At 43.0% G+C, this 10,000-nt stretch overlaps 2 protein-coding genes across 2 annotated transcripts in view; both read left to right on the forward strand.

Moving 5' to 3' along the window:
• Positions 1–1,050, forward strand: part of LOC137622704 (protein Hook homolog 1-like) — a 1,707-nt gene extending 657 nt beyond the window's left edge. The window contains exon 1 of the mRNA XM_068353296.1: positions 1–1,050. This exon is cut by the window's left edge and continues 657 nt beyond it. Within this exon, the coding sequence (XP_068209397.1) occupies positions 1–1,050 (1,050 nt within the window).
• The window catches only part of LOC137622324 (uncharacterized), a 154,862-nt gene that overhangs the window by 63,351 nt on the left and 81,511 nt on the right, over positions 1–10,000 (forward strand). The window lies entirely within an intron of this gene.

Genomic DNA, 10,000 nt, shown 5'->3' on the forward strand with positions numbered 1-10,000 from the left:
ACTGACCTAGACGCCGAGATTGAAGATCTCAGGCGAAAGAATAAGACAATGGCTAAGGAACTTTCCAATAAACAAGCTGTGATTGTAGCACATCAAAATCAGCTTGTTGATTACGATCATTCAATTCAAGAGTTGAAAGCGGAGCTGAAAATGGCTCAGGAGAAGAATGATGTCCAAAATCAGATAGAATTAGCTCTTGTGAGAGAGAAGGAAGCTCTGAAACAAGAGCTTGAGGATAAAGTCACTTTGGATACAATGAAAATAGTTCAGTTGAATCAGGAACTGGAAAAAGCCAAGAAGGAAATCGAGGCTCATGACGAGCTGAAATCGATCCTTCTGGCACAGATTGAGGATCTCAAGAAATCCAATGAGGAACGAAGCTTCCTTAATGAGGAATTATCTCTAGAGAAAAGCAAATTACAACAAGAGCTGATGGAGGCTCGTGCTAATGATCACAAAAGACGCCAAGGACACCAACATCTAGTAGAAGAGCTGCAGGAGGAGATTTCTAAATCTCTAGTGCAGAATCGTGAGCTAAAGGAGGCAGTGTTCACAATAACAAAGAAGAACGAAGGTCTTCGTGAACAACTGGAGAACAAAGGTAAACGAGAGAAAAATCTGAATGGAAGGATTGTTCGAATGACGAACACAGAGGATCAACTCAAGAAGGAATTGTCCGCAGCGATGGATGTCATCTCTTCACTGAAGAAGGAACTTCAGAAGAGAGATTTGGAAAAGGTTAAAAAAGAAGAAGGAACGGGTGACGAGGGTTCATCAGAAAAGGAGAAATGCGGACTTGATAAAACTTCAGTCGTAGAAGGTTGTGAAACTCCAGCAGAAGATGACAAGAAAATTGTCATTGTGAAGGAAGAAAAACAAGAAGGAGAAGGACCCACAAGGAAACTTTTGGTAAGGAAACCAAAGAAGAAGAAACCAAAACGGGCCCAGGGTTATTCTTGGGGCCCCCTTGGACCCATAGTCCCAGTTTTGGAAACAGACGGTAATAAGGTTCATAACGAACGAACTGAGGAGAATATCAAAAACTATTAAGAAGTTTGAAACTAGACAGAAAAAGGAATCTAGTATTTATTCTATTTTGTGAAAGTAATATTTTATATTATTTTATAAGAGGAATATATTTTTATGTTATTTTGTGGAAGGAATATTATTTTTCATTTCATAGCGAGGTCGCATATTTTGTAAAAGGAATATACCGTTATTTTTATTTTTGTGAAAGGAATATTATTTTTTAATCTTTTCTTTTTTAGGTTTAAGGATGCCAGGCTTAACTGCCTAGACTTATGATGATTGGCTTAACTGCCTATCATAATAATGCTTATCTAAACTGCCTGGCATATATTTTTTTTTTTTAGGTTTAAGGATGCCAGGCTTAACTGCCTAGACTTATGATGATTGGCTTAACTGCCTATCATAATAATGCTTATCTGAACTGCCTGGCATATTTTTTTTTTTTTAGGTTTAAGGATGCCACGCTTAACTGTCTGGCCTAGTGATGCTTGGCTTAACCGCCTGGCATAGTGATGCTTGGCTTAACCGCCTGGCCTAGTGATGCTTGGCTTAACCGCCTGGCCTAGTGATGCTTGGCTTAACCGCCTGGCCTAGTGATGCTTGGCTTAACCGCCTGGCCTAGTGATGCTTGGCTTAACCGCCTGGCCTAGTGAAGCTTGGCTTAACCGCCTGGCCTAGTGATACTTGGCTTAACCGCCTGGCCTGATGATGCTTGGCTTAACCGCCTGGACTAGTGATGCTTGGCTTATCCGCCTGGCCTAGTGATGCTTGGCTTAACCGCCTGGCCTAGTGATGCTTGGCTTAACCGCCTGGCCTAGTGATGCTTGGCTTAACCGCCTGGCCTAGTGATGCTTGGCTTAACCGCCTGGCCTAGTGATGCTTGGCTTAACCGCCTGGCCTAGTGATGCTTGGCTTAACCGCCTGGCCTAGTGATGCTTGGCTTAACCGCCTGGCCTAGTGATGCTTGGCTTAACCGCCTGGCCTGATAATGCTTGGCTTAACCGCCTGGCCTAGTGATAATTGGCTTAACCGCCTGGCCTGATGATGTTTGGCTTAACCGCCTGGACTAGTGATGCTTGGCTTAACCGCCTAGCCTAGTGATGCTTGGCTTAACCGCCTGGCCTAGTGATGCTTGGCTTACCCGCCTGGCCTAGTGATGCTTAGCTTAACCGCCTGGCCTGATGATGCTTGGCTTACCCGCCTGGCCTAGTGATACTTGGCTTACCCGCCTGGCCTGATGATGCTTGGCTTAACCGCCTGGCCTGATGATGCTTGGCTTAACCGCCTGGACTAGTGATGCTTGGCTTAACCGCCTGGCCTAGTGATGCTTGGCTTAACCGCCTGGCCTAGTGATGCTTGGCTTAACCGCCTGGCCTAGTGATGCTTGGCTTAACTGCCTGGCCTGATGATGCTTGGCTTAACCGCCTGGCCTAGTGATGCTTGGCTTAACCGCCTGGCCTAGTGATGCTTGGCTTAACTGCCTGGCCTAGTGATGCTTGGCTTACCCGCCTGGCCTAGTGATGCTTGGCTCAACCGCCTGGCCTGATGATGCTTGGCTTACCCGCCTGGCCTAGTGATGCTTGGCTTACCCGCCTGGCCTGATGATGCTTGACTTAACCGCCTGGCCTGATGATGCTTGACTTAACCGCCTGGACTAGTGATGCTTGGCTAAACCACCTGGACTAGTGATGCTTGGCTTAACCGCCTGGCCTAGTGATGCTTGGCTTAACCGCCTGGCCTAGTGATGCTTGGCTTAACCGCCTGGCCTAGTGATGCTTGGCTTAACCGCCTGGCCTGATGATGCTTGGCTTAACCGCCTGGCCTAGTGATGCTTGGCTTAACCGCCTGGCCTGATGATGCTTGGCTTAACCGCCTGGCCTAGTGATGCTTGGCTTAACCGCCTGGCCTGATGATGCTTGGCTTAACCGCCTGGACTAGTGATGCTTGGCTTAACCGCCTGGACTAGTGATGCTTGGCTTAACCGCCTGGCCTAGTGATGCTTGGCTTAACCGCCTAGCCTGATGATGCTTGGCTTAACCGCCTGGCCTGATGATGCTTGGCTTAACCGCCTGGCCTAGTGATGCTTGGCTTAACCGCCTGGACTAGTGATGCTTGGCTTAACCGCCTGGCCTAGTGATGCTTGGCTTAACCGCCTGGCCTAACAATGCTTGGCTTAACCGCCTGGCCTAATGATGCTTGGCTTAACTGCCTGGCCTAATGATGCTTGGCTTAACCGCCTGGCCTAATAATGCTTGGCTTAACCGCCTGGCCTAATAATGCTTGGCTTAACCGCCTGGCCTAATAAAGCTTGGCTTAAATGCCTGGCCTAATAATGCTTGGCTTAACCACCTGGCCTAATAATGCTTGGCTTAAATGCCTGGCCAAATGGTGCTTGGCTTAACTGCCTTGGCTAAGGATGTTTGGCTCAACTGACAGGGCTAAGGAGGTTTGGCTAAACTACTTTGTCTGAGGGTGTATGGCTTAACTGCCTGGCCTAAGGGTGTTGGCTGACCTGCCCTATCTAAGAAGGTTTGGCTTAACTACCTGGTCTATGTGTGGCTGAACTGTCCGGAAAAAACCGAAACGCTTAACTGGCCGGCCTAAAAAGAAGGGCCTAGGTAACTGGACTTGAAATGTTTAGCATGAACGCGTGGACTAGGGATGTTTGGCTTACCTGATTTGTATAGGGGTGCTTGGCTTAACTACCTGGGCTAAGGTTGTATGGCGAAAATGCCTTGCCTTGGGAAATATGGCTTAGAGGCCATGCCTAAGGAAGTTTTGCGTAACTGCCTCAGCTTAGGATGTTTGGCTCAACTGACTGGCCTATGAAAGTTTGGCTTAACTATCTTGGCTAAGGAGGGATGGCTTAACTGCCTGGCCTAATGATGCTTGGCTTAACTGCTTGGCCTAATAATGCAAGGCTTAACTGCCTGGCCTAATAATGCTTGGCTTAACTGCCTGGCCTAATGATGCTTGGCTTAATTGCCTGGCCTAATAATGCTAGGCTTAACTGCCTGGCCTGATAATGCTTGGCTTAACCGCCTGGCCTAATAATGCCTGGCTTAACCGCCTGGCCTAGTGATGCTTGGCTTAACTACCTGGCCTAGTGATGCTTGGCTTAACCGCCTGGCCTGATGATGCTTGGCTTAACTGCCTGGCCTAGTGATGCTTGGCTTAACCGCCTGGCCTAGTGATGCTTGGCTTAACCGCCTGGCCTGATGATGCTTGGCTTAACCGCCTGGCCTAGTGATGCTTGGCTTAATCGCCTGGCCTGATGATGCTTGGCTTAACCGCCTGGCCTAATGATGCTTGGCTTAACCGCCTGGCCTAATGATGCTTGGCTTAACCGCCTGGCCTAATAATGCTTGGCTTAACCGCCTGGCCTAATAACGCTTGGCTTAACCGCCTGGCCTAATAATGCTTGGCTTAACTGCCTTGGCTAAGGATGTTTGGCTCAACTGACAGGGCTAAGGAGGTTTGGCTTAACTACTTTGTCTGAGGGTGTATGGCTTAACTGCCTGGCCTAAGGGTGTTGGCTGACCTGCCCTATCTAGGAAGGTTTGGCTTAACTACCTGGTCTATGTGTGGCTGAACTGTCCGGAAAAAACCGAAACGCTTAACTGGCCGGCCTAAAAAGAAGGGCCTAGGTGACTGGACTTGAAATGTTTAGCATGAACGCGTGGACTAGGGATGTTTGGCTTACCTGATTTGTATAGGGGTGCTTGGCTTAACTACCTGGGCTAAGGTTGTATGGCGAAAATGCCTTGCCTTGGGAAATATGGCTTAGAGGCCATGCCTAAGGAAGTTTTGCGTAACTGCCTCAGCTTAGGATGTTTGGCTTAACTGACTGGCCTATGAAAGTTTGGCTTAACTATCTGGGCTAAGGAGGGATGGCTTAACTGCCTGGCCTAATGATGCTTGGCTTAAATGCCTGGCCTAATAATGCAAGGCTTAACTACCTGGCCTAACAATGCTTGGCTTAACTGCCTGGCTTAATGATTCTTGGCTTAACAGCCTGGCCTCATAATGCTTGGCTTAACTGCCTGGCCTAATAATGCTTGGCTTAACTGCCTGGCCTAATAATGCTTGGCTTAACCACCTGGCCTAATAATGCTTGGCTTAACTGCCTGGCCTAATAATGCTTGGCTTAACCACCTGGCCTAATAATGCTTGGCTTAACCACCTGGCCTAATAATGCTTGGCTTAAATGCCTGGCCTAATGGTGCTTGGCTTAACTGCCTTGGCTAAGGATGTTTGGCTTAACTGACAGGGCTAAGGAGGTTTGGCTAAACTACTTTGTCTGAGGGTGTATGGCTTAACTGCCTGGCCTAAGGGTGTTGGCTGACCTGCCCTATCTAAGAAGGTTTGGCTTAACTACCTGGTCTATGTGTGGCTGAACTGTCCGGAAAAAACCGAAACGCTTAACTGGCCAGCCTAAAAAGAAGGGCCTAGGTGACTGGACTTGAAATGTTTAGCATGAACGCGTGGACTAGGGATGTTTGGCTTACCTGATTTGTATAGGGGTGCTTGGCTTAACTACCTGGGCTAAGGTTGTATGGCGAAAATGCCTTGCCTTGGGAAATATGGCTTAGAGGCCATGCCTAAGGAAGTTTTGCGTAACTGCCTCAGCTTAGGATGTTTAGCTCAACTGACTGGCCTATGAAAGTTTGGCTTAACTATCTTGGCTAAGGAGGGATGGCTTCACTACTTGGCATAGAGATGCTTGTCTTAACTGCCTGACCTGATAATGCTGTAGTTTACTGAATTGCATAAAAATGCTTGCCTTAGATACCTGGCATAAAGAAGCTTGCCTTAAATGCCTGGCATAAGGATGCTTAGCTTAAATGTATGGCACAATTATGCTTGCCTTTGCCAAGCCTAATGATGTTTGGCTTAACTGCAGAGCCTAATAAAGAATGGCTTAAATGCCTGGCCTAATGATAAATGACTTAAATGCCTATCCTAATAATAAAGGGCTTAAATGCCTAGCCTTATAATGAATGGCTTAAATATTTGGTCAGGATGAATGATTTAAAAGTCTGGCCATAGGATGAATGGCTTAAATGCCTGGCCTTAAAATGAATGGCTTAAATGCCTGACCTTAAAATGAATGGCTTAAATGCCTGGCCTTAAAACGAATGGCTAAAAGCCGGCCCTTAAAATGAATGGCTTAAATGCCTGGCCTTATAATGAATGGCCTAAAAGCCTGGCCTTAGGATGGATGGTTTAAATGCCTAACCTTATATTGAAAGGCTTAAATGCCTGGCCTGAGGATGCTTGGCTTTAGGAAAGGGTCGTGGGAACCAAGCCTGCACATATAGAAGTAGGCAAAACCCACCTGATGAGCCCTTTGGTCTGGGCGAAACCCTTAAGTATGTCACAGCTGTAGTAATAGTGGTAGTTGTATGTATGAATGAAATCAATATATATATATATATATATATATATATATATATATATATATATATATATATATATTTGTATAAATACACACACATATGTATGCATATGTATATACATACACAAAACACATACATACACACAAACACATACATATATATATATATATATATATATATATATATATATATATATATATATATATATATATATATATATATAATGTATATATATATATATATATATATATATATATATATATATATATATATATATATATATATATCCACGAAAGGAGAGATGAAAATACTGGATCGAAGTTAGTCTTATCAGCGACATAATGTGACTCACAAAGTACTAACTCCACTCGAGTCTTTTCTCTTTTCCTTTCATGACTATAATGCATAATTTATGCTCATCATCCGTCAGCTATCGTAATTTTTACGTACACAAACACACACACACACATACACACACCCACGTCTCAATCTTTTTATAAGTATTATTCAAATCCTCGTTCTGTTGATATAAGGAACATCTCTACTTTATCATATTATTTGCAAATCTGAAACCTCTGCTGTTAAGAATTGAGTCTGTTATTTCCACACTTACATCCAGATCCTTTTGGTCTGTAAATGTATCACTCTCATATACATATATATATATATATATATATATATATATATATATATATATATATATATATATATATATATATATATATATATATCTATATATATATCTATATATATACATATTTGTATATATATATATACATAGAGAGAGAGAGAGAGAGAGAGAGAGAGAGAGAGAGAGAGAGAGAGAGAGAGAGAGAGAGAGAGAGAGAGAGAGAGTCCACACCGTTCAAATTGGAATTATTACCTCTTTTGGGTTTAGTCTTTCCACCTAATTCCATTTTTCTTTTTTTCTTCCAACATAAACAATTTTTTTTTCATCTAATAACATTGTTTTTTTTTTTTTTTTTACAATAAATTTTATTCTTTTAAGGTACGTGAGGCAAACAGGGGAGCTGACCTGAGGTGGGGTCAAGGATTAGGTCATTCATATGAAGAGAATAAGAAGAAGTTTTGGAAAGAAGTGAAGAGAGTTAGGAAGGCTGGCTCAAGAATTGAAGAGACAGTGAAAGATGGAAATGGAAGGTTGTTAAAAGGAGAGGAGGCAAGGTAAAGATGGGTGGAATATTTTGACAGTTTACTGAATGTTGAGGATACCAGCTGAACTCTGTTGAGTCCCTTGTTAGGCTGGGAGGAACGTAGAAAGTAGAGCTCCCCTTTTTGTTTTTGTTTCATTTGTTGATGTCGGCTACCCCCCAAAATTGGGGGAAGTGCCTTGGTACATGTATGTATGTAACTATTGAAATTTTGATAATTATTTAAAGCACCGAAGGCATTAAAGTGAAGTATTTCTTATTTTTAATCTTGTGAATTATTTAACCATAATTTTTTATTAATTTAATGAGTGCCTTTGATTAGTCACAATGTGATTTTATGATTCATATGACATGATAACTTCCTTCTCCCATCCTATCTCCATTGGTTTCAAGGTTTAATGGCTGCTCATGAATGGCAGAGACTGAGATATATGTAACATATATACATTTGATCAGCGCCCAAGCCCCCTCTCCAGCTAAACTATGACCAAGGAGGGCCAGGCAATGGCTGCTGATAACCCAGCAGATAGACCTAAAGGCTTCCCCAAACCCTAATCCTTAGTTAACAAAGATGGCGAGGTTGCAGCGACCAAAGGAACTAACGAGTCTGAGAGGGACTCGAACCCCAGTCTGGCGTTCACCAGTCAAGGACGTTACCACATCGGACACAATAACGAGGCAAAACACATTTACTAATCAATTCTTGAGAATTTCAAAGAGTTTATTTCTTCATTTCCTATTCGCCAGTCATCATCATCATCATCATCATCAGCCGTAACTAGTCCATTGCAGGACAAAGGCCTCAGACATGTCCTTCCACTCCCGCTGTGACGTCATTAATTTCATTGGTCTTTTATAAAGTAATTTATTTAGAGAAGCTCTTAATTAGATTGGCTTATTTCTCCCCCCCCCCCCTGCAATTGGAGGTAATTAAGTGTGACACCTGACTGTGCCATTTAATGCTGATGTCTTATTATTATTATTATTATCATTTGATGATAATAATAATAATTATGGTAATAAAGATATGTCTGAGGCCTTTGTCCTGCAGTGGACTAGTTACGGCTGATGATGATGATGATGATGACTGGCGAATAGGAAATGAAGAAATAAACTCTTTGAAATTCTGAAGAATTGATTAGTAAATGTGTTTTGCCTCGTTATTGTGGCTGATGTGGTAACGTCCTTGACTGGTGAACGCCACACTGGGGTTCCCTCTCAGACTCGTTAGTTCCTTTGGTCGCTGCAACCTCGCCATCTTTGTTAACTAAGGATTAGGGTTTGGGGAAGCCTTTACGTCTATTTGCTGGGTTATCAGCAGCCATTGCCTGGCCCTCCTTGGTCATAGTTTGGCTAGAGAGGGGCTTGGGCGCTGATCAACTGTATATATGTTTTATATATATATATATATATACTGTATATCAGTCTCTGCCATTCATGAGCGGCCATTAAACCTTGAAACCAATGGTGATAGGATGGGAGAAGGAAGTTATCATGTCATATGAATCATAAGATCACATTGTGACTAATCAAAGGCACTGATTAAATTAATAAAAAATTATGGTTAATTAATTCACAAGATAAAAAACAACAAGAAATACGGCACTTCAATGCCTTCGGTGCTTTAGATAATTGTCAAAATTATTTAAATCACCCAGAAAATGTAGGACTACATAAGGGGTCTGCATTGAGCCCTAACCTATTTGATCTGGTCGTGGATATAGTAACACAAGGTATTAGACATCAGTCTCCTTGGTGTATGCTTTTTGCTGATGATGTTATACTGTGTAGCACCAGGGGAGAGGTAGTAGAAGAGAAACTGGAGGAGTGGAGAAGAGAAATGGAAAATTGAGGATTGAAGATCAACAGGAAAAAGACAAGAGTATTCGAGATTGAAAAATGGGGAGAATGAGGAAGTTAGTTTACAAGGAGAGAGATTGAAAAGAGTTGAAAATTTCAAGTATTTAGGATCAACAGTTGCAGAGGATGGTGATCTGGGGGCAGAAATAAACCACAGAATACAAGCAGGATGGAAGAATTGGAAAAAAGTGCGTGGAGTACTATGTGACAGGAAAATAGGGGTTAAGTTGAAAGGTAAAGTACACATGACCGTTGTGAGACGTGCAATGATGTATAGAACGGAGACGTGGGCAATAAATAAGACAGAAGAGAAGAAACTGGATGTGGCAGAGATGAGAATGTTGAGATGGATGTTGTGGGGTGACAAGAAGAGATAAAGATACGGAATGAGGTAATTAGGGGTACCATAGAAGTTAGAGAACTATCAGATAAGATCCAAGAAAGTAGACTGAGGTGGTATGGTCATGTAATGAGAAAGACATGAACAGTATATTGGGAGGAGAGTGATGGAAATGGAGGTACAGGGAACGAGAAGGAGAG

Source organism: Palaemon carinicauda, chromosome 29, assembly GCF_036898095.1.
Source record: "Palaemon carinicauda isolate YSFRI2023 chromosome 29, ASM3689809v2, whole genome shotgun sequence".
In the NCBI taxonomy this organism is placed as follows: Eukaryota; Metazoa; Arthropoda; class Malacostraca; order Decapoda; family Palaemonidae; genus Palaemon; species Palaemon carinicauda.